This window comes from Wolffia australiana, chromosome 14 (genome assembly GCF_029677425.1).
Source record: "Wolffia australiana isolate 7733 chromosome 14, ASM2967742v1".
In the NCBI taxonomy this organism is placed as follows: domain Eukaryota; kingdom Viridiplantae; phylum Streptophyta; class Magnoliopsida; order Alismatales; family Araceae; genus Wolffia; species Wolffia australiana.
The window spans coordinates 12,653,208-12,677,917 of record NC_135848.1 but is presented as its reverse complement, the minus strand read 5'-3'; the positions used below and the strand labels follow the sequence as shown (position 1 = coordinate 12,677,917).

At 38.7% G+C, this 24,710-nt stretch overlaps 3 protein-coding genes across 3 annotated transcripts; 1 reads left to right on the top strand and 2 right to left on the bottom strand.

Moving 5' to 3' along the window:
- Positions 1-1,282: 1,282 nt before the first annotated feature.
- On the bottom strand, positions 1,283-2,058 carry LOC144712468 (transmembrane protein, putative (DUF1279)). The gene has a single exon (XM_078586768.1). The coding sequence runs from the start codon at positions 1,977-1,979 to the stop codon at positions 1,533-1,535; it is 447 nt and encodes a 148-aa protein (XP_078442894.1). The 5' UTR covers positions 1,980-2,058; the 3' UTR covers positions 1,283-1,532.
- A 196-nt stretch (positions 2,059-2,254) lies between these two features.
- LOC144712467 (cell wall integrity/stress response component) lies at positions 2,255-6,209 on the top strand. The gene is made up of 5 exons (XM_078586766.1): positions 2,255-2,500; positions 3,433-3,563; positions 4,035-4,092; positions 4,350-4,427; positions 5,797-6,209. The coding sequence occupies exons 1-5, from the start codon at positions 2,383-2,385 to the stop codon at positions 5,991-5,993; spliced, it is 582 nt and encodes a 193-aa protein (XP_078442892.1). The 5' UTR covers positions 2,255-2,382; the 3' UTR covers positions 5,994-6,209.
- Positions 6,210-7,429: 1,220 nt separating this feature from the next.
- On the bottom strand, positions 7,430-10,108 carry LOC144712466 (Alba DNA/RNA-binding protein). Its single transcript, XM_078586765.1, has 9 exons — positions 9,955-10,108; positions 9,642-9,775; positions 9,378-9,458; positions 9,185-9,273; positions 8,987-9,061; positions 8,636-8,697; positions 8,415-8,474; positions 8,144-8,338; positions 7,430-7,773 (listed from the first exon to the last, which is right to left on the bottom strand). The coding sequence occupies exons 2-9, from the start codon at positions 9,762-9,764 to the stop codon at positions 7,682-7,684; spliced, it is 777 nt and encodes a 258-aa protein (XP_078442891.1). The 5' UTR covers positions 9,765-9,775; positions 9,955-10,108; the 3' UTR covers positions 7,430-7,681.
- Between the last annotated feature and the right edge of the window lie 14,602 nt (positions 10,109-24,710).

Here is a 24,710-nt window from a genome sequence, read left to right as displayed (position 1 = left end):
AGAGACCCATTAGCGTGAATTTGGATTTTTTCAAACACAATATATTAAAAGATGAGATATATAAAAGAATAGAAAAATGAGAATAATTTTTATAAAGGATTCAATCGAAGAGACAAAACGATTCAATTGAAGGGTTTTTAGAAATTCTACTTACTAAGATAGTCGAACTGTATAAGATAAAACGTACAAAACTTCTACCTCATCCATAAAATTTATTGTAGTTAACAGGTGGGGGACGATTTAGAGTGAACAGTCTAAGGTTATGGAAGAAGTACAGGGTAATATGAGAATTTCTAAGAATAGATCTACCAAGTCGTTTTTGTGAGAGAGGTCAAAGCAAATGCTAATTGATGACAAACTGAACTATGTTTAATGCGGATTAGAATTAGGTGTGTAAAATTAGAAATAACCTATAATGAATGTTGAGGTGTGTTGATTAATCCTGTTTTTTCCCATATATCATCTAGAGGGTAAAAGGTCCACCATTCTTGCATTGGAGAACCAAATAAAATCGATGAATGAAACACATAAGTCAGGGAAATTTCTTTAACAGGCAAATAGAGAGGGAAAATATGAAAATAGATTAAGAAACTCAAAAGTATATCATTCGTTTTCATCTTTAAATCTGAAACACAGAGGGTCCCGAAGATTAGAAAATAGAGAAATTCAGACGCAGACTTGTAAATATACTTCCTTTATGAAACAAGCCTTAATCTTTCGGATAAAGTTTTATACACTATTTACAGGAGACTTAATTCAAATTCTGTGTTCATTCGATATCCTCTTTGAACACTATATATACGTCAAAGCCACAATATTATTTCCAACAAAACATTAATTATGAAAAATCATGCATGCAAAGAAGCATATATGAGAGATTAAGCATCACATTTACCCACTTATCTATATGCAAAGAAATTAGAAGGATTTTTTAGCTTTCTAAACCCGAAAAGACAAGAAACCACTTTAGAAAATGATACCACAGTGATCAATGGGTATCAACACAACTAATCTCAATCAAGATAGCTATTATCCGAAAAAAATGTGCACCAAATCTAATTAAACTCTTGAAATTAATGTTCTTCCCTGGTAACTCCAGAAAAGCAAACTTTAGCCCAAGGTACAACTATGGAAAGAAATATTAATTCTTTGTCACTTCGATATCAAGTCCAGCCCAAATCTTGATCAAAGCGATAAGGAATGTGGAGAAGAATTTCATCTGAGTTCATAAAACACAGGCATAGTTTGGACCAATTACCTTATACCATTACAGCTTCACCGCTGATGAACAATTTCCAACCAGAGTGTTATTTTCTGCCTTCCAGTTAACCTGTCTCTTTCAGATAAACCAAACGAGAAACAGAACAACGAAGAGTAGAATTCAAGTTTCCCCGCAAGTTCCCCCAATTTTGATTTGAAATTCCACAACACAAAGGGATCCGCAAGAAAAAACTTCAAATTCTCCAGATTCTAGACTGCCGTTACGCCATAGCCGCGAGAGAAGATTTTGAAGAAGCGAAACGCAGAAAATCTCAAATTGTTTTGATAAAATTCTTCCTTGCCAGAAATCTAGCAATGGGCGGGGTGAGCGCGATCGTAATGGGAACCCGTACCGGAAACAGAGCCTTGTTGCAGAGAACGGCGAGGGCCAGAGCGCCGCCGCTGGAAGCCGCCAGATCAGACGTCCGATTGCTCTTCTTCGGTTGATCTACAGTCTGCGAGGGATTAACCCCATCATCCACAAGAACAACAGCCGTTCTATCGATCGGATCCGTTGTAGGGCCGCCATTGGCTTCTTCATCCGCTTCCTTGGACATGCCTGGAAGACCGACACGCTCCAAAACCGAGGCAACGTCGACGTTGTTCTTGATTGCAACGTATAGCCCACTGATCGACGCCGCTGATACTGAAAAATGCACTCCGACCGCCACCTTCCCGTACTTCTTCATCAGCTCCCGCAATCTGCCCGTGAACGCCATCAAGGTTGAAATTTTTCCCCCAAATTTCCCCAAATCTCGAATTCTCGGAGAGGAAGAGAGTAGGGTTTAAGAAGAAGAACATTGCCGATTTCTCAAGAAATCGAAGAAAGAAGAACACGGTATGCTGTCCCGCGGACTTCCCATAATAAAATAATCCACTAAGGCAGAAAAAATTAAAAATTTTGTCTTTTTGTGTGGGTACTGTATAAGTAAATATAAATCGAGACACGACTTTGGGCTTTTTGGATTATAATTGTTTAAACTCGGGGGAATTGTTACAGAAAAGAAGCAATATTTTGGATAATAAGCTGAAGAAAGGTGCTACTTCTCGGCTAGAATTTCTACCCTGTTGGAAAGTTCTTCGCGATCGTTCTCGCTCAAATCGCTTGCATTGGTTGTTCAGATGGCATCTTCGAGTTCAGTTTTGCCCTTCTCTCTCGGTAGGTCGGTCCGGGTTGCTCCTGTTTTGGCTCGTGGGAGAAAGGTAGATCTTTCCGCTTGCCGAACTACAGGCGGCCGAGGTAATTCTGTGTTTGAATTTTTCAATTCTCCCTTAAAAAATGATATAAAAGAAAATATCCTTGCTTGAAACTCGAATCGATCGATGGTGGATGTATTCTGAAAAGAGCCATCAAAATTGAATCTTTGTTGTTTGAACGCGCGGAAGGAATGTCTCTCTCTCTCTCTATGAGATTTTTTTCATTTTATTTCGTGATTGCTACTTTTCCTGTGAAGATATTGCATGTCTGCTGCACATTGTTAAATCTCGAGCAGGAAACTTTATAGTATCCGTGTGTCCGTTTTTTTGGAGATCCTTTTAATTGTGCGTAGTTCCAGAAGTGTTTATCTTTGTAATTATCCCTTTGTTTCTCGCGTGAGAATAGTTCACCGTAAACTGCCGTGTAGAAAATTAAGTTTTTTTATCCATTCAATCCGTGCACTAGACTCGTCTTGGAGATCCTGCTGAATTTTTAGGAATGAGAAGTTTATTTTTCTGAGCTTCCCTCTCTGGAATCTAATGTTGAAGGAATTGATAGAAGAAGGGATAACTACGCTGGGGTAGATAACATCGATGGATTCCTAATCAAGGGTTAACCTCTGTCGATTTCCCACGGAAAAAAAAACTGTGACATGTTTTCACTTGAATCACTTAAAATCCCTCTTAACTGTTGGATTGTCCGTGAAGTTAATTTGTCATCCTTTTTTTCTAAAATTCCCTCAAGTTTCATTTAGGGTTTTCAGACATTGACGAATTCATTATCGTCATCCTTTTTTTTTTGTAAGAAGAAAAATGATTTTTCTGGAAGAATGTAAGAAGCGAATGATGAGATGAATGATAAGATCATTTCGAGTTGATGAGGAATTCATTATCGTCCTCGACAGGGTCCTCGCCATCGTCATCCTCAATCTGGAACCCTAATTTCATTTAACCTCTTAACCTCTTCTGATGCAGCAAGGTTAACTGTTAAGGCAGAGACTCAAAACACTGGAGAATCCACAACTGGAGACCTGTACACATGTTTTAAACATGTTCTTCTTCCCATCACTGATAGGAATCCCTATCTCTCTGAAGGGACAAGACAGGTATTACTTCACTCTCCAGATCAACAGTTTAATATACCCTCAAATTTATAGTCAACTAGGCATGGTCGTTCTGTTCTGTTCGTTTTAAACGAACAAAAAATTCGCACAAAAGAACCGCATTTGGCCTTGTTCTTTGTTCTGTTCTTTTTTTTTCAGAAACAAACAAAATTCGCACATTCGCACAAAACTAGAACAAAATTCGCACATAGCGAACAAAAGAACCGCACACGGGTCTGTGCGATGTTCTGTTCGAATTTGTTTTTGTTCTGTTCTGAAAACCGAACAGAATGAACAATTCGCACAAATTCGCACAAAAAGAACAGAACGACCATGCTTCGTAAACGGGCAATTTGCCAGCTAAAACCATAATTTTTTTCTCAGAATTCAATCCTACTTTGGTTTTTCTGTTGTCAACTGATTTTTTTTAAAGGATTTCTAAAGTCAACTGGTTATTTGACTTTGTCCGTACAGGCAGCGGCCACCACCACAGCCCTGGCTAAGAAGTATGGCGCGGATATTACAGTTGTCGGTAAGCACACCATCTTTCATGGGTATTTATGCCATTTGTTTTTAGAGTGTTTTCCTCTTGAATACATGTTGGGCAGTCAAGGAGTTGCTGAATTGGGCCTTTGATCATCGTCATCTTCTATATTTTCTTTCTCATTTTATCTATCTTCCTTAAATTTCCGTCCATAAAAACCATACCAAGATCTCTATCGCATTTCCAGCACTATCCTTTGTTAACATTTCTCCCAAAAGTATGAAAAAAATACATTTTTCTGTCAGTTATTGATGACAAGCCCAAGGAATTGATCCCAGAGCACGAAGCCCAGCTGTCCAGCATCCGGTGGCATCTATCTGAAGGTCAATCCTCTCTCTCTCTCCTTAATCTCTCCTCTCTCTCTATCTCTGTCTTCTCTCTCTCTCTCCTCACACTCTCTATTTATGTCTTCTCTTCTCTCTTTCGTCACACTCTCTATTTTTGTCTTGTCTTCTTTCTCTCTCCTCGCACTCTCTCTATTTATGTCTTCTCTTCTCTCTCTCCTCACACTCTATTTTCGTCTTCTTTTCTCTCTCTCTCCTCGCACTCTCTCCATTTATGTCTTCTCTTCTCTCTCTTCTCACACTCTCTCTATTTATATCTTCTTTTCTCTCTCTCCTCACACTCTCTCTATTTATGTCTTCTCTTCTCTCTCTTCTCACACTCTCTCTATTTATATCTTCTTTTCTCTCTCTCCTCACACTCTCTCTATTTATGTCTTCTCTTCTCTCTCCTCACACTCTCGCTTGTTATGTCTTCTCTTCTCTCTCTCCTCACACTCTCGCTATTTATGTCTTCTCTTCTCTCTCTATCTATGTCTTCTCTCTCCTCTCTCCTTACTCTTTCTTCTCTCTCTCACTCACTCTATCTATGTCTTCTCTCTCCTCGCACTCTCTCTATGTCTTCTGTGTCTACTCTCTCTCCTCTCGAACTCTCCATCTGTCTTCTCTCTCTCACTCCTTACTCTATCTATGTCTTCTCTCTCCTCGCAATCTCTCTGTCTTCTGTGTCTACTCTCTCTCCTCTCGAACTCTCCATCTGTCTTCTCTCTCCCTCTCTCTCTATCTATGATTTCTCTCTCTCCTCCATCTCTCTTTCTATCTATGACTTCTCTCTCTCTCTATCTATGACTTCTCTCTCTCCTCCGTCTCTCTCTCTATCTATGACTTCTCTCTCTTCTCCCTCTCGCTCTATCTATGACGTCTGTCTCTCCTCTCTCTTATCTATCTCTCTATCTTCACACTCTATCCGTCTACGTCTTTTCTCTCTCTCTCTCTATCTATTCTCCCACCATCTCTCCTTTATCTATGTCTTCTCTCCTTCCATCTTTCCTTTATCTATGTCTTCTCTCTTTGTCTCTCTCTTCTCACTCTCTTGCTCTCTCATTACTCTCTTCTTTCTCCCTCTCTCCTCTCACTCTCTACCTTTGTCTCTCTCTCTCTCACTCCCTCGTTCTCCCCTCACTCTCTTCTTTCTCCCTCTCTCCTCTCACTCTCTATCTTTGTCTCTCTCTCTCACTCCCTCCCTTGTTCTCCCCTCACTCTCTTCTTTCTCCCTCTCTCTTCTCACTCTCTTCTTTCTCCCTCTCTCTCTCTCTCTCTCTCTCTCTCTCTCTCTCTCGTCTTCTCACACTCTCTATCTATCCATCTGTCTCTCTCTCTCTCCTCACTCTCTTCTCTCTCCCTCCCGCAGGTGGGTGCCAAGAGTATAAGCTGATGGAGAGGCTAGGAGAGGGAAGCAAGAAGCCCACGGCGATAATTGGGGAGCTGGCCGACGATTTGAATCTGGATCTGGTGGTGCTCAGCATGGAGGCCATTCACTCCAACCACGTCGATGGGAATCTGCTCGCCGAGTTCGTGCCCTGCCCCGTTTTGCTCCTCCCCCTGTAGAAGGCAAATCCAACCAACCAAGCAAAGTCTTCTAATCTTCTGGCCTCCTCTCTCTCTCTTACCTGGTCAGGAAACTACTGAATGGGACCCCTTGGGTTTTCCTGATTTTGCTTTGTATGGGCACTTTGATGAATTGCTCTCTCTTACCTGGTCAGGAAACTGGATGGGACCCTTGAATTTTTCATGATTTTTTTTTTGTATGAGCACTTTGAGGAATTGCTGTCTCTCTCCCTCCCTGGACAGGGAATTGGCTCTTCAGTCTTCAAGACTCTCTCTCTCTCTCTCTCTCTCTCTCTCTCTCTCTCTCTCTCTCTCTCTACCCCCTCTCCCTCTCCCTCTCTTCCTCCCTCCTTCCCTCTTAACCTCTCGCCCTCTCTCCCTCTCTCCCTCTCTCTCTCTCTCTCTCTCTCCCCCCCTCTCTCTCTCTCTCTCTCTCTCTCTCTCTCTCTCTCTCTCTCTCTCTCTCTCCCCCCTCCCTCTCTCTCTCTCTCAGAGAAAACTGAATGGGACCTTTGAGTTCTCTCTCCTTCTCTCCCTCCCTCCCTCTCCCTTATAATTTCTCTTCCCCCACCCCCCGTCTCTCTCTCACAATAGCTCTCTATCTCTCCTCCCTCACTCATAATAGTTCTATTTCTCTTCTCTCTCTCTCACTTTCTTCCTTCTCTTGTTCTCCCATAATAGATCTCTCTTCTCCGTCTCTTTTTCATTATAGCTCTCTTTCTAAGTTTAACTCTCTCCTCCTCTTTTTCATTATAGCTCTCTTTCTCAGTTTTGCTCTCTCCTCCATCTCTTTTTCATTATAGCTCTCTTTCTCAGTTTAGCTCTCCTCTTTTTCATTCTATATCTCTATTTCTTAGTTCAGCTCTCTCCTCCCTCTCTTTTTCACTATGGCTCATCTCTTTCTCAGTTCAACTCTCTCCTCCCTCTCTTTATCGTTATAGCTCTCTTTCTCGGTTTAGCTCTCTCCTTTTTTTCGTTGTATAGCTCTCTTTCTCAGTTTAGCTCTCTCCTCCCTCTTTTTTTTATAATAGCTTTCTATCTCTTCTCCCTCTTTCTCAGTTTAGCTCTCTCCTCCCTCTCTTTTTCATTACAGCTCTCTATCTCTCCTCTCTTTCTCAGTTTAGCTCTCTCCTCCCTCTTTTTCATTACAGCTCTCTATCTCTCCTCTCTTTCTCAGTTTAGCTCTCTCCTCCCTCTCTTTTTCATTATAGCTCTCTATCTCTGATCTCTTTCTCATTATAGGTCTCCCTCTGATGGCAGCTCTCTTGCGTTCTTTCTCTCTCTTCTCTTTTATGATAACCCTATCCCTCTCTCAAAATAACTCTCCCCCTATTAACAGAGAAATGACAGAGGCCATGACCTAAGTACCAAGTTAAGGATTTCTCAGATTAAACGGGCGGTTATTTAGGCATAATTTACTCACAGGCAATGGGATATGGGTCAACAGGTCAAGAAATAATAGAAAGAATGCGGTACAATGTTCGATTAACAATGAGGAAAAGAATTAAAATCCGGGGGATGCAATCATTCATTCTACAGCAAAAAAAGAACAAGCTGCCGACTGCATTCATTCGATCTGAATGAGGCAACCAACGGCTATGATTAGCCAATCAAAGATAGTCAAACTACTTAAGTGGAAGATCAACTGTTGACCAAAGAAAGACATACTGCATCCCGGAGAACGAAATTTACTCCTGGGCAACAACTTCGCTCGGTTCAGTCGATCTGAATTCACGCCCCCTTCCGCGGCCGCCGCCTCGACCTCTTCCGCGGCCTCGGCCTTCAATAAGATTAGAGATAATTAGCAGGAGATTAGCAAAACTCAAGCAATATAGACATGATCTTTGGGCTTAATCAAGTAATTACAATATATGAAGCAATAAAACAAAATTTGTCGGTAAATAAAAAAAATCTAGACCCCGTGAGCCCCCCCTGGTAATTATTAGAAATCAAGCTATAAAGATATGGGCTTTAGGCTTAATGCACTAATCAGAGGTTGATTAGAGGATAGACCCACACCCTGAAAGAGGATAGACCCAGCAATAAGTGGGGAGTTGGATGAAACCCAGGTAATTACTAAAAATCAGCAATCAAGATAGGATCTTTCGGATTGGTGCCGTATATAGAGAGTGATTAGAGGAGTTGCAAACCCTGGGGAGGACCCCTTGAGAAGGGCCCTTCGTGTTCATCGCCGTTCTCGTGGTGTGCGTACATGCCTCGGCCACCGTAACCGCCACCACGTCCACGACCACGATACCCTCCCCTGCCTCTGCCACGATAACCGTGGTCCTCGTTGCTCCAACCTCCCTCGAGGGCATCATAACCCTCACCCAGATTTGGGTTTCCTGAAAAGATAAGCAGAGAAATCATAAAATTTCTTGAAAAAAGATTTCTCCTTCAGCTTAATGATTTCCAGCAGACCTCTTCCTCTCCCTCTTGTCCGGCCGCCACGGCCCCTGCTGCGGCCATAGTGCAGATCTTCTGAAAATTTAAAATCATTTATTAGAATATTATATCGAGAGAGTGAAACGCGATGGATATAACTATGATTATTCAGCAAAGCCGTCTTATTTTTGTCCTTTCCTTTATTAGAAAGAGAAGATTTTTTTAATTGAAGATTTGAGCTATCGCCCCTAGATTACCTCCTTCATCGTCGAACTCTGCAAGCGGCCTCACTTGGTCACTTGGTAAAGGAGGCTGATACCTATAGTAAAAGAGTAAATCGCCCAATTAAACGAATAATGAGTAAAAATCGGTTACGTGAAGATAAACTGACTAATGAATAATAATAATGCATCGATCATTGATTGAATAATCAATTTAGACATTCTTTAGTTATTAGATTGACCTTCAACAATTAGTTAACGTATCAAAGTCAAATGATCTCAAATATCCCCAACTTCAATAAACAACTTGATGAAAAATTAATGAAACATTAATGTGATAAAAATCTACTCCAGATTGAATATCAAAAACATAACGATGCTACTCACCCAACTGAAGAGGCATCGGAGATCTCTTTTGACAAAGTGATCGTGATCAATGAAACGTGCCGTGTCGTTTCAATCCTACGAAGAGAGAAGTACAGAGAGCGGGGAAAAAGCTTAATTTCATAAAAAAGAAGAGAAGAATGATAAACACTTAGCGTTTCACCTCGATCGCTCAATTAAAATAAAGGGTATGGTTCTTACGGAAGCAACCCTTCTTCCAAAGGTTCCCATGTGTCAGTGATGTCCGTGGATCCAATAACCGTGATCTGATGTAGTCCAGCGATCCTCCGCTGTAAGTTTAAATTATGAAAACGGTTAGCATTACGCCGGTAGAAATACGAATCTGTAAATTAAAATCAAATCGATACAACACATTACGTTAAAGAGCACATACCTTGATAAGTTCAACAATCATCACAGTCTTGTTGATCGCCCTCCCCATCGCTTTTAGAACAATTTCATCGGTTCCTTCATGCTTCGCAAATTTCGCATGGTGTCAGATGATAAACGATCAGAACGCGGCATCAAAGGTAAAATAAAACAGTAAATTTCATTAATCCAGCGGTAGATTCAGGGTTCAAAATCAGACAATCAACTAAATTAATGATTGAAAGATACATGAAAACCAACAGAAACATATTGCGATTCATAAGGTTACCTGGAGAAGCGTGGTAGCATAAGAGATATAATTGCGCATTCTCCCTTGAGTAGTTATCCGAATCTCATTTTCCTTGATGGGAGCTTCCTCCCGAGGCTTTTCCACTCTCTGATATCGATCCATTACCGACCCACCTTCCATAAACACAAACCAAGGCAATCAGGAACTGAAATCACCGTAAATTAGAGGTACCCATGAAAAAATACGCAACGGGGGAGCTATAAAAAACGAAAAAAAACATACTTTTCGAGAAATCAAATGGAAAACACTGAAAACGATCAAAGAAAGTTCATGATACGCTGAATTTCTGAACCTGGGTACGCGCGAGAAGAAGAGGAGATGATTTTTCTCTTCGATTGCCGACCTGCCCAGACTTAGCCGCCGAGGAAGGGAGGGACGACGTTACACCAGGTGTTAGGGTTCGCCCTCGATACGTGTACGTCGAAATAACGCTGTAATTACCATTCTACCCTTTTATTCCTCGCCGTTAGATTATGATCCAACGGATTATATTCCTCTAATCTTTATACGACTGTGAAAGGTCGAAGTTGATGACGTGGCATTATCCATAAGATCACATATTCATATCACATTTACTTGCCCTGGCTTGAGGCCCAATAAGCGTTATATTATTAGAATTTAATTTAAAGGCCCATCAATTTTTTTAATTTAATTTTGTTTAAAGGACGTGCATTCATATTTTAGAATTTAATGAAATGTTTGTACCACACTGCAAGTAGATATTATTAGAGTCATCATGTAAACGCCAATATGAACCACCGTCGCTGGTTCTTTTTTTTTGAGTTTGATGAGTTTGGTGGTTACTTTTTTTTTGTTTTCAACGATGTTCATGCTGAGTCGATGACGGTTGATGATGATGATGAAGTTGACAGAGTGCACTGGATGATTGATATTCATGAGAAGATGGTGTGATGACCTTGATGACAGGAGATTGTCAATGTTAATCATGTTTAATGGAAATTGTGAATAGCTTGAGAACTATATGTTAGAACAATTAAATTGAGTCACATGGTTTAATATATGTAATCAAAATTATTTATATTGTTTCTACTTTAAGTGGGAATGACTATATGTAATCATAAAACCCATTTTATAGTATTTACATTGAATTGGATAGGAAATTTTAAGCATCGTGTTCTAATAATTTGTTTCCTCTTGCGTAAACGTGAAGTTTAAGGACCACTTATACAGTTGCAATGTATTCAATGAGATAGTTCCCTAAAGATCACCCACTATCCATGCTGGAATTTTTTTGGCCTCGGATGGATCCGATCATAACTCTATTGTGTAGTGGAATATTGACTAGAAGATGGATCTAAAAACCAAAAACATAGATAATAGAAAACATCATAATTTCACAGATCAAATCAATGATCCGTTGGTTCATTGAATCAGTATCATCAAGTCGTTTAGATTTGTTTCCCCTAGACAAATCCACATAATCTTCAGATTGTTAAATATCCTGTTCTTTCCTCGAATTCTACAACAAGAATTCTAATGTCGTCTTTAAATAGTGTCACTAGAACCGGCACTCAGGGGGGAGAGAAGTGATGGGGAGGGCACTCAAAAGGACTCGCATGGGCATCGAATGAGGGTTCCCCTTTATTTATACTATTTGAGAATTTTTTGTAAAATTCCCTATCAATGGGAACATTTCATGAGATACCCCACTCGTACATAATATCCCTCAACGTGCAAAAATATTATGCTTATGACCACTTGGCCCGTTTTTCAGTCTAATTAGTGACTCTATGGCCTAATAACCTTTAATGACAGCCTTTTTTATTAACTATCTTAACATAAAGATTAATAAATCAAGAAACATTTTACCCAAATTAAAAAGTTCAAGTACTGACCTGTGGGTATGAAGCTACACGTTGTGCCCTAAAAGATACAAAGTAGTATGGAAACTATTTCATAGAATATTTACCACAGTCTATTATTGTGTACGTATAATCCTCTTTCCATTCAAGACTCCCAAATGATCAGGCTATGATCGTCTATCAAACCTTTATTTGCCATTTTGGTTATTATTGACAAGTTGCCAAATCATGGTGGGATGCCTTCACCAATATTACCACTACCATGGACATGGACGTAATTAAATATTCTTCCTTGAGTTTATCTCCTGTGATATCGAGGGAGGACGATGGCATCTTGACCCACACAATCACCTTTGTAGACTTGTTTCTTCATCTGAGACATGATAGTTTCTAATCCCCTAATTAGAAACTGGTATGTTAAATTCAAACCCAATCGTCCATCTATAGGGTGTCCTCGATATCTCATGTCTAAGGACTACTTACACAAGCGTGACATGAACCAAAGTGATTGAAGCTATGTATAATATCATTAAGCGATTTATTTGGATCAACTCAATGAACTTGAATGGCTATGTGATAGGTCATACACATAATATGAGCGATTTTATCTGGTGTTATTCTTTCTCGATGTTTTGAAATGGAATATGTATAACATATTTTTAAAGACCAATTATCATTTTATTATGATTTCATCATAATTTACCCAATCATTCAGTGCATTTGTGGATTTCAATTATAATCATCAGGCATGAATTATAAAAAAGTAAAAACATGGATATTGATGGAGATGTGGAACATAAATATTGGAATTGTCTTGCATGCCACATATATCTTCTATAATCCATCCTTAATTGTCTCCACAAAAATGGGTAGGGGAGTGACCATCTTAATTGCATGAACATGGATAGATTATGTTAAATATAGGGAATAATTGTATGATAATATCTTTACAATTCACTAATCATTTTGCATTTCTTCATACTTCATTACAAACACCCTGCATGATTAGTGATAAATATGACTCATAATAATGAAGTATGAAAATATATGGAATGTATGATTGACTTGTAAGCCATATATCTCTATCGAGTATATGGATGTTTAAAAGGATAGGGCATGAATCAGAAAATATGCTGTGATACAATTGGTAATGAAGTATTTTTTTAGAATTGAGGATTTTAAAATTGATTGAAATGAATAGTTACTAAAGTGCATTAGACAATATATGATTATGATAGTAAATCATTCACTTATATTTTGTACACATTATTAATAAAACTAATTAAATAATCATTCACAAACATATAAGTGGGACAAAAAAATAACGGTGAAGATTTCATCAACTAAATCTATCTCCTTATATATTAGGGGACAAATTTTAACAATAAAGTGGAAACTTTAAATTTTATATTTAAATCCCCGAACATTCTGTTTAATATTATTTGCCTTTGTGATATGAAAGTATCCATGATGTCATGGATGTATATATGTTTCTAAATTTAACCAAAAACATATTTTTGTCTACATTTATATTTATATTGTTTTTTTTTAATATATTGTATTTCATATTTCAATGAATGACCTCTTTCCTGATCCAAATAAACAGAAGATAATTCAATTCATAAGTATGTATTATTGAGAAATTTGTAAATCAATTAGTGACTTTTATTTTTTGAAATTTTTATAATCGTGGAATTAAATTAAATGCATATATTGAATGAAAATATCATCATAATATGATTATATACTTAAATGTAGAGTGTCCTATGGGAGCCCCATATCAATAGCATTACTCAAAGTTTTGTTACTTTTCTTGTGGAGGGCTCCTAAATTTTATGAACAAATTTTTCGGTATTTTCATAAGTTTGGATAAATATTATATTTTTATAAAATCATGAAACAGGGTTGAACTTGTTAGACTGAACTGAGAGTAAGTTTTTCAAGTAAATAAGTACATAGTTATCTTCGTCTAATTTCTACTACCATATCTTCAATATCACTGGTCAAAATACTAAATATATTTTAATTTAACATTTCATCTATTATGTGAGTGTTTAATACATTTGGCAACAAATTAAATACATGATACATTTAATTTGGGAAGGTAAATCACTTAACATTTAATTTCTCGCATGGCAAAGCAAAGACCCATCTTAAAACCAAGCCATAAGGTGGAAAAGATGTAATGGAAATACACGCATGCCATCAAATATATATATAAGACAGTTTTAATTAGAGTAGGGGGACTTTGACAAGAAAGGCCCTAATAATGTATTCATCTTGGAACGACTGGAAGTAGAACACAAAATGTAGGCCAAAATTAATAGAAGGGGCGATTAATCTTAAAGTACCATATGGAGTGCAATATAAATCACACATCCACATCTTATTTGGATTCCATGAATACGTATCAATTTAGTTATTATTCATGTGGGTTCTTTATAAAAAAGTCCAAGTTTTTTCTGCACGCCTCATTGATTATTTCTCTTAAACATGTGTTTTATAGATTCTTATTCATAATATATTATGTTAACTTATTTTTTCTGACTTCATAAATTCAAAAAAATAAATTTACAAGTCTTGATATAAATATATACATATATATATTATTTTATTTAAATTGTTTCAGTGATTTTTTACTTGTCCAGTTTTCCAATAATGTTGTGCCACATCGGCATTCGAACACATCGACCAAGAGGAGGTAAAAAAAGTAGACATTTGAGAGTGATTCAAAATCAAACCACAATGTGTAAAAATTCAAAAGGAGTTTGTGTTTTTAGTTTTGACGTCAGGTTTATGTCTCCTTTTATCCACATACCCTATGATTTACAAATAAACACCCGTATTTGTCAAAAGGTATGCATGTTTTTTAAATTGTGATTACAGGAATGATTTGATCATTTAAACCTCAAGTTGGTTCTGTTCTTACGTCTCAAGAGAAAAGGGATGAAGAAGTATCATTTTGAGCAACACTAGCAAAGAGATATCACCGCTTGGTTGGCAAGGTGTGTGATGACAAGGTTAGTGTAATCTTCATATTTATAGACTCTCTTCATCGTCCTATTTTCCTAGTTACAGTCCGTATACATCGCATAGTGTCACCTCTACCTAGTTACTCTCCAAAGCATTCTAGGGCAGCTCTTGAGTTTTCATAACATTCCAAACACATGAACTCCAATAAGGATGTATTGAATGCATCTTCTAAATCAAGCAAAGTTTGTTTGATAAAGCCTTTTATCTGATGACTGAAAATAAGATTGTTAGAGTATACTGTGTAGGCCCGATAAGGGCCTACCCATGTAGGCCATTATAGGCCTACTTCATCCTAAGTGAAGCCCTTATTGGGCTTCAATGATCTAGCCCAATAAGGGCATCTAGGAGAAACTTATCTCTCTCATGTGTATCTCTCTCTCTCTCTTACTCTCTCTTCACTTGCCCACAAGTTGTATGGGTTGTATGGGCTTGTCCCAAAAGTTGAAAATCAGGGTTGTATGGGCTTGTCCCACAAGTTATAGAGAAATCCTAAATCTATCTAGCGCCGCCTTCTTCTCCATCTCTCTCCTCCTTTCTCTACATCCTCAACAAAGAGAAATCGAGATATTATTTTCAATAGTATACCATTTAAATATCTCTCCAACCACCAATGAAAATATTATCATAAGAATCTCTCTCGAACAACTTTCTCTTCACTAATTTTAGAATAAATGATATTTATGATGAACATCACAGTATGAACCAGGGTTTGTTAGCAGTATCTCCATAAGAAGTCCAACGGTAATTATGAAGAATAGGGTTTGTAATATTATGATTGGGGGAACGAGTTATCCTCATAAAAGAGAGATATAGAATGAAAGAGCTTGTGGCAGTGCTCGCCCCCTTTTTGGAACTTCATAATTATGATATTGCCTTCAATCCACAAACTTTATAAAATAACACAAAATTACTACATTATTATAACTCCAATTTTTAAAGAAAATTATGACATAAAATGGACGTCATCATTATCGTTTATGAAATTAGAAAATACATATCTTTACTAATTACATACTCAGAAAATGTAACATTAATTTAAACAGTATTGATGAAATCATAAGCATATTCTTTTAAAACTATATAATATGGGGACCAACTTGTCATAAAACATACCTTGTCTTCGACGTATGATATCGATTGTGGGGGAATTATTATTCTGTTATAAAAAAATATATTTGCTATTAACATAATTCCAAAAAATGTATTATTAATTCAAACAACATAAGATTGGAACAAACTCGTTGTGTAATATCTCATAGATTGCCAGGGCAAATTTTTGTTTAGAACTATATAAGATGAACCAAATCATGAAATCAAGATGGTTCTCTCACTTAGGGAACGGCATGTCTGGGACGAGACGGGACAAATGACGCATGGTGATGGACGGTGACGTGACGAGTATTTCGTCACATCACCGTCTCATCACACGTCCCAGAATTTTTAAAATTCCCGTCACATTCTCGTCACGGGTCACCACACACGGTGTCACATCACCTTCCCATCACCATCATAGGTGGTGAAAATACATGCCATGAACTTTAGTGTCCAGGTCGAGAGACAGCGAGGTGACGTCAAGTGATGATCCAATTGCCGCTGGAAAACTTTTCATGTGGGACTTTGATCTGGTTTTCAAAGACGAGGACAGAGATGACATCCAACGGCGGAGATTTTTCGAGTGGCGGGACTCTGTTTTGAGGCTGATGGATAAGACTGAGTTGAACATCGAAGGGGTGATGTTCTTCGTGAAGGTGGAGATCCCCTCGTCAGATGATTTCGATCTGCTGAAGAAGTCGTGGGAGAACTCCTTGTCCGTTAAGAGCTGATTCATTCATGCAAATTGATTTGATCTCCATGAAACTTATCTTGATTTGATTTTCTGGTCGGTAGGATTATCATCATCGAGGGGAGTTCTTTGGAGGCCGGACACGATTGTTGTGTCAGGCATGCTGTCGAGGTGGCTTGCCGAGCCTCAGGTGGATGCGATCGCCAGCCTTGTAGCTAAGCCGCGAGTCCGCCATCCCCGGCGAGCTCTCCTTCTTTTCCTCCACCATCATAGAGAGATATAGAGATAAATAGAGCGGCGGTGAAGGGCAATATTTAATAGTAATAAAGTACTAAATTCCTAAGGAGAAAATTTTTAAGGTTTTTTTTGCTAAGTTTGAATGTTTTTACAAATCCGTCACCAATGTCATCCGTTACGTTCGTTCCGTCACGTCTGAAGACTAAAAGGAGGGTAAATTAGTCTACTTTTGTATTTATGTTATCTAATTTTCTTTTTAAGATTCCTTGTTTAATATTGTCTCTCAACCACTCTTCTCACTTTAACACAATTTTTTACCCTGCTTGGGGGCACAAGTGCCCTTAATGCAGCCGCGGGAGATCGTCTAGATCTCAGGGCAGTCACAGGCTCAAAGGCCCAGGGAAAGTCCTATAAAAACTGCAATTCACTATATGCGGCGTGAGCGTCACTCTCGCCTTACAATTAACTTAAGTCAAGAATAAGAAAAACTAGAGACATCTACTCCACACCACCACGGAGCTCCTAACGTCAACCCTCCTTGTCCTGACCCAAGCTAATCTTCTCAGCCTCGGTGGCCACCTACCTGCAATAGAACAAAGACCTATCTTCCCTAGTTGACCCTTGGTCAACACACTAACTTCCAATGTTCACCAATTTCAGTCCAAATATATTTCCTAACTAGATTTATCAAAAGACACTATACTGTCAACTTGAGAGTAGCAGAATGATAAGTCACTTAAAATCAAGTTCAGTTTGATATTATCTAATGTAATATGGATCAAATATTGAATCTGAATAATCAATCTCAATCAAATCAGAATAGTAGAATGAAATCTGAAGGAAATTCAAATTCAATTCAATAAACAAGTCAAAGCTTCTAAGTTCAGTGTGATCAAACAAAATCAAATAACAATCTCAATTTAATTCAATTGTGTTAATTGTATTCGATCAGTTATGAATAATCAAAAGTAATTGAGAAAGTCAAAGTCAAGTCGATTTTACTGATTGATAAAATTTTGATCACAAAGTGATCAAACCAACTAGATATATTGGATATGATCAGCTATGATTAAATCAGTTATAACATCAACTATTATAAATTGAAATCAATCTTTAGAATTAAATGAGATCAATTTAGAGTAATAGATGTAGTTGATTTCAATTTACTTTAGGAGAGAAAAATAATGTTGGTTGATGCCAATCAAGGTTATGATTGATGTATTAATCAATTAATCAGATGTGATCAAACAAAATTAGGTACACCAGATGAGATGAATTATTATCAAATCAATGACCAAACAAATATGATCAATTTTTTAAAATCAAATTTATGATTAAACTGGATTAACAAGTGAAAATAAAATCAGTTGAAGAGTACTGTCACAACCAGATTAATTGAATTGATATGAAATGATTAAATTAAATTAATAGGTAATACCAAATCAAATTATGTGTTATGATCAAATTATATGAATGCACTGACTTGATGTAGGCAAGCAAATTCGATATGGATAAAATGAATGATTAATAACCAATCGATTATTACAAAGTTGATTTAACAAGGATGTATTTCAGAAAAGATAACCGATCATTAAATCTGTATAATCAACTCAGTCGTCAAGATATTGAATCGAGAATTGTTGAATCAAATTAGGAAATAAATTTCTACTTTCAATTATAAGGTTTCAGGGTTAAAAATAGAAAAGATCAATTTCAAATTTCAGATTAGTGATCCACCAAAAATTCAAATACCCACTTCTGAATTTCAGATTAAAGAATCAAGAGTCAAATTAGAATTGCCTAATTTCAGATTTCAGAGTAGGAAAATCTATTTGAATATTCAATTTTGAACTAAAGATTGAAGAATCAAGAATTATAAAATGAGTGATGTCTAATCTGAATTACTAATATCAGAATTTCGACCCAAGATATAGATCACAAGTTGGAAGTATTATTATATTCTCAAGAAGATTATCAGGATTGAATAAAAAAAATCAAGAGCACTTAGTATGAAACGATCTCACCAGTTTTTATGAATGCAGATTCCCAAGAATGAATGTTGCATCAAACCACCAACAAAGCCCCAATTTCCTGAAGCTTGAAGCCCTCCAGCAAGAATAGATCTCAAGATCTCAAGGTGAGCACAAACTTTTGGAGAGAGAGTGGGCGCCCAAAAAGTGAGCACGTTTTCCAAAAAAGATGCTTTTATAGTCACTTTACCCTAATGGGCCGAAAAAGGTATTATATATATAATTGTTTCTTTTATATCAAAAAAGATAAAGTAGGAGGAATGGTTAAAGACCCACCTTCTTAAAGCAAACTCTTGAGAGGTCTGGGGTTCAAAACCCAAACAAACCTACATTGATAAAATATTATTATTTATAAAATCAAATACTATTATTCTTTTATTTACTCTAATAACCTGCATCAAGAAGGATTAATTACTCATTAAATTCAAAATGTTGATAAATCATTAAAAATAAACTTACCTGATAAAGGTTTTATTCTCATGAGGATCCAACAACGTCACCCATCTGAGGACCTCCATCACTGTCGCGTCGCCGTCACAGATACTTCCTCACTGTCACTATCACGGGTCACCAATTTTTACATTGTCACGTCATCTGCCATGGTGACGTCGATGTGATAGATGTCATTTGCGGTTCCCTACTCTCACTTAGGCTTTGACATTTTGGACTGGGCGATCGGACCGAACTGAACTGGGACCGCCGGTCCACCATTTTAGGGTGGGCCCGTTGGTCGGGCCGGATCTGGTTCGATGGTCAAACCGGACAGGGAACGGATTAAAAAAAAACAATTTATCCCTGCTTCCCCCTCCCCCACAGACCTTGTTCCCCTCTCGACCTCTCCCCCACCCCTGCCTGGTCGCGTCCCCCCCCCTTTTTCTCCCTTTGGCTCCCTCGCTTTCTCTCTCTCCCTCCGTCTCTCGCTCTCTCTCGTGATCTTCTCGCACACTTTCTCTCCCGTTTTCTCTCTCTCTCTCACGCTCTCTCTCTCTCACACTCTCTTCTCTCTCTCTCATGCTCTCTCTCTCTCTCTCCCGCTCTCTCTCTCCCCCATTCTCTCTGCGTCATTGAAAATGTTGAGAGTGAAATTGGAGTGAGAATGAATAAAAAGACCAACAAGAATGATTCCTTTGAGGTTGCGAAGTAGATGTTTCAGGGCTTGCCAATCGGCTGACTCCAGTGCATGCATCTTCTGGCAGAGTTTATTGATGGCGAACGCAATGTCAGGGTGTGTTAAAGTCAGATATTGGAAGGGCCCAACCAGTTTGCAAAATAATGTGGAATAGACCAATGTGTTAGAGGGGTTGGATAAAGGAGATAAGGCGAGTGGGGTGGTATTTTGCAGAAAGTCATGTTTGGTTGGTTTAAAATTTTGGTAATGTATTTGGATTGGGACAGGAGATAACCATGGGAGGAGGGTATGAGTTCAATGCCAAGAAAATAATGAGCAGGACCCAGATCTTTGATGGCAAATTCAGAGTGAAGGGTGGAAACCAATTGAGATATAGTTGTTGAATGAGAAGAAAGAATAAGAATATCATCGACATAAATAAGGAGAAAAATGGGCGTCTAAGAGGAGAGTTTATAGAAGAGAGAAGTGTCATTTTTGGATGCATCAAAACCAATTGTGAGAAGAAAGTTTCTCAAATGGGTAAACCAAGCTTGAGGAGATTGCTTGACACCGTAGGTGGATTTTTTGAGAATACAGATGTGATTAGGATATTGTGAATCATGAAGTTTCCATTGGTGAGTGATGGAAATTGATAGCATAAGAAGGATTGTGGTGTGTTTCACAACTGGATTGAATGTTTCAGTGTAATCAAGGCCATCATGTTGATTAAATCCCTTTGCCACTGGACGAGCTTTGTATTTGTCGATCTCACCTGACGGGGTGTACTTGAGATGATAGACCCATTTACATCCAATGATATGAATATTGGCATTGTAAGGGATGAGTTCCCAAGTATGATTATACGTAAGAGCATTGAATTTAACTTGCATGGATCTCATCCAGTTGGAGTCCTTGGACGCCATGGCAAAGGAAGTAGGTTCTATAAGATTGCTGATGTGGGAAAACAAGCATTGGGGCAGAGGATGTTTAATCATGAAAGGAGAGGTGAAACAAGCGCGAGCTGGAGAGGAACTTTAAAGAAGAGTCAAGATAGAGATCATGAGATTACAAACTTTAAAGAAAGTACCTGTAGCAAGCGAGTAATCGAGTGTGGGCAGAAAATCAGAATTGGACGGATGATGGGGATTAAGGACAGAGCATTGAGCAAGAGAGGAGGGTGGTATGGAGGGAGAAATAATGTGAGGTTGAGGAAATGGAGAAGGAGGGAGAACGTCTGGAGGTTAAGTAAGGCATGCGTGGAAGTTGAGCTGAATGATGAGGAATCTGAGAGGACTGATGAAGAGATAGAGGACATTGGCGAGTCAGGGGAGAAGGGGAATGATCCGAGTAGACCGGCGGTGGAGGGAGACGAAACAGAGGATAAGGGAAAAATATCTTCAAAGAAAATAACATGCCGAGATGTAAAGAATTTACCTGTATGGAGTGAAAGACATCGATAACCTGTATGAAAGAAGCTGTACCCAAGAAAGACTCACGTTTCTGACCTTCCATCGAGTTTGTGCTTGGCATATGGCCTGAGAAATGGATAACACATACAGCCAAAAGTTTTGAGAAATTTATAGTTAGGTGAGCAATGAAACAAGACTTCAAAGCGGACTTTTGATTCAGCACAGGGGTCGCAAGTCGGTTAATGAGACAGGCAGCTGTGACTGCAGCTTCATCCCAGTACGACTTTGTCATGGAGGCGTGGAGAAGCATTGCTAGAGCAGTTTCAATAAGATGTCGTTGCTTCCGCTTAGCTGTGCCGTTTTGCTCAGGTGTGCGAGGGAAAGATACACGATGGCTGATTCCCTGTGTCAGGAGATAAGTGTGGAGGTATTGATACTCTCCACCCCAATCAGATTACAAATATTTAATTTTTGAAGAGAGTTGATTTTCTACTTGTTTTTGAAAGACTTGAAAACACGAAGCAAATCACTTTTCCTTTTTAGGGGATAAAGCCAAGTGTATCAGCTGAAGTCATCCACAAAGATATCATAATATGAATAACCCAAGTGAGATAAAAGAGGAGTAGGGCCCCATAAGTCTAAATGAATAAGTTCAAGACAAGATTGTGCTGAATTTCTAGTGGATGAAAAGGGTAATCTGCAGGATTTAGAAACATTTCATGCGTCTCATAATAAGTGTTTTTGACGATGAGAAAAGGGAAATCCAAATTTAGAAATGATAGCATTTAAAGTCTTCAGTTGAGGATGTCCGAGACGAGAATGCCAGATTGATGGAGTAGATCTTTCACCAAGGTTGACGGATTTGGACGATGATGGGGAGTAGTAGAGTCCTCTAGTTATTCCTCGCAGCAGGATTTGATGAGTTATCGTGTCCTTCACAATACAGTGGGAGGCATGAAACTCAACATAAAAATTGTTATCGGCAGTTAACTTTTTATAGATAAAAGATTTTTTAATATTTTAGGAACATGTAGAATATTTTGAAGAGATAAAATGCGATCACTGGTTGTGATTTTGGACGAGCTGATGGCAAGAATATGCAAAGCTGATCCATTTCCAATTTGGAGTTGATTGGGTCCTTGATAATCTTGAGTTTGTTGAAGGAGAGTGGGGTCGGCCGTGACATGCTGCGTGGCACCGTTGTCGGGGTACCATCCTTGGCTTTCCACGGAGTAAGCTTGTGGCTGAGGTCCAGTACATGAGTGTGATGCATGTTGGGAGAACTTGATGAATTCTTGACACTCTCTAGAGCCATGAACAAACTGGGAGCAAACTTGACACCGAGGTTGAAGGAGAGTGGGGTCGGCCGTGACATGCTGCGTGGCACCGTTGTCAGGGTACCATCCTTGGCTTTCCACGGAGTAAGCTTGTGGCTGAGGTCCAGTACATGAGTGTGATGCATGTTGGGAGAACTTGATGAATTCTTGACACTCTCTAGAGCCATGACCAAACTGGGAGCAAACTTGACACCGAGGTTGAAATCGTTGATTTCTGCCTCTGCCTCTGTGTTGACCCAAATTGTTGGAGTAGTTTCTGACATAATCTCGTTTTGGACCAGAATTGTAATTTCCAGATGTTTGCTGGGCGGCGTGGCGTTGAACTGCATTTGCCATTAGAGGAAATCCTCCATTGTTGACTTTGTGATGATGCATTATATATGCATCCTGCGCTTTCAGATTAATGAAAATTTTCTCAAAATTCATACAATCAAGATTGGCATTTATACTGATTACGAATGGAGAGTATTTTTTGTTTAGGCCTTGTAAGAAAGTGAATATAGCCAAAGTTTCACTTACTTGTTTGCCGACTGCTTCCAGAGCTTCAACAAATGAGCGGAAGTGCTTGACATATTCATCTATTGTTATTGATCCCTATCCCACATTATGAAACTTCCGCTGCAGCTCCATGACTCTAGACTGAAATCTGCTGGCATGTCCCATGCTTCTTTTGACATCTTGACCTTGGTTACACATATAAGAATAACTTCAGATATCGTTGAGTGTAGAAAGCCGAGGACTTGTTGATCAATTCTCCACCAAAGCTTGAATTTAGGATTGTCAACAAGGTTTCCCTGTTGATCTGTGATAGAGACAGGAGGAGATGGACCGTCAATGAATTTGTGTAGATCGTACCCATTCAGAAGTGGGATAACGACGCCCTTCCACGACTGATAGTTGTCCGCATGCAGCTTGGCTGACACTGTCATTCCTGGAGGAATGACGAATGGAACATGCCCGACATGCATGGTACTTATTGGGCTAACCCAGCTGGTGGCGAGCTTCCCATTTGGCATAGTCATGGCTCTGATACCATGTTGAGATTCGTCCATTCCTTGAATTTGTGACATAGCTTGGAAATAGGTAGACAAAAGTAGATGGAGTAGACTGAGAAGAGGAGAAGATAGAAGAGGAAGGAGGAGAGGTAAGGAGAAGGAAAAACGTTATTAAAAGGCCCAAATAGACAATGTAGAGCTTGCTTCCAGTGTAAATAGACTTTGCCCCATCTGACTGTTGCACAGCTAGCCGTTAGAGGTGATCGCGTCCATTCGTATTACCTTTAACGGCTAGTTACTGCTTAACAGTAGCCATTGACACAGCTGTCGGGTACATGTTTAGATGGGGTTGGCAAGTCGTTTACAGCCTTCTGATTGGTCGACCAATAGTGGCTTTGGCGGGTTGGAAAGTCCTTGACTTGGCGAGTTTGAGTCTCTTTGGCTTCAATACTCTCTCCCGTTCTCTCTCACACACACTCGCTCTTACACTCTCTCTCCAATTCTGTCTCTCTCTCACGCTCTGTCACTCTATCTCTCCCGTGCTCTCTCTCTCACACTCTGTCACTCTCTCTCCTGTTCTCTCTCTCTCTCACGCTCTGTCACTTTCTCTCTCGCTCTCTCTCTCTCTCACGCTCTGTCACTCTCTCTCTCTCACGCTCTGTCACTCTCTCTCGTTCTCTCTCTATCTCTCTCTCTCTCACTCTCTCTCTCTCTGTTCTCTCTCTCCCGCTCTCTCTCTCTCCCACTCTCTCTTGAGAATGCTTAGTTTATCCTTGTTTATTTCTCTCCTCAAACTCTGTCAAGTTTATTTCATTGTATTTCAGGCTATGTTAGGTTTCTCCACTCTACATTCTACTCTCTCAAGTTTTCTCCATTTCTTTAAGTCTTCTTCTCTTTTTATTTTACTCTTCTTTTCATCATCCCTCCTTTTTTTTCTTTTTTTTTCTCCTCTTTTTTATTATTCTTTTCTTCTTCTTTCCATCTTCTTTTCTTATTATTTTATTCTTTTTCTTCTTCTTTCTATCCGCTTTTTCTTCTTATTTTATTCTTCTTCTCCTCCTTTTCTAGTAGTCTTCTTTAACTTTTCTTCTTCGTTACCTTTTTCCTACCATTTTCCTTCTTCGTCTTTCTCCTGATTTTCTTATTTCTCATTATGTTTCTTTACCTTATTTTATTCTTCTTCTTCTTCTTCTCTTTTTCTAGTTTTCTTTTACTGTTTCTTCTTCGTTAACCATTTTCTTGCTTCCTCTTTCTCCTGATTTTCTTATTTCTAGTTATGTTTTCTTTACCTTC

Bases quoted from the DNA above. Each gene is read 5' to 3' on its own strand.
- LOC144712468 (XM_078586768.1), bottom strand. From the start codon at position 1,979: ATGGCGTTCACGGGCAGATTGCGGGAGCTGATGAAGAAGTACGGGAAG.
- LOC144712466 (XM_078586765.1), bottom strand. From the start codon at position 9,764: ATGGATCGATATCAGAGAGTGGAAAAGCCTCGGGAGGAAGCTCCCATC. The intron at 9,274-9,377 runs GTATGTGCTCTT...TTAAACTTACAG, and splicing joins TGATTGTTGAACTTATCAAG to CGGAGGATCGCTGGACTACA. The intron at 8,698-8,986 runs GTGAGTAGCATC...CTTTTACTATAG, and splicing joins TCCGATGCCTCTTCAGTTGG to GTATCAGCCTCCTTTACCAA.
- LOC144712467 (XM_078586766.1), top strand. From the start codon at position 2,383: ATGGCATCTTCGAGTTCAGTTTTGCCCTTCTCTCTCGGTAGGTCGGTC. The intron at 2,501-3,432 runs GTAATTCTGTGT...CTTCTGATGCAG, and splicing joins CCGAACTACAGGCGGCCGAG to CAAGGTTAACTGTTAAGGCA. The intron at 4,428-5,796 runs GTCAATCCTCTC...TCCCTCCCGCAG, and splicing joins CCGGTGGCATCTATCTGAAG to GTGGGTGCCAAGAGTATAAG.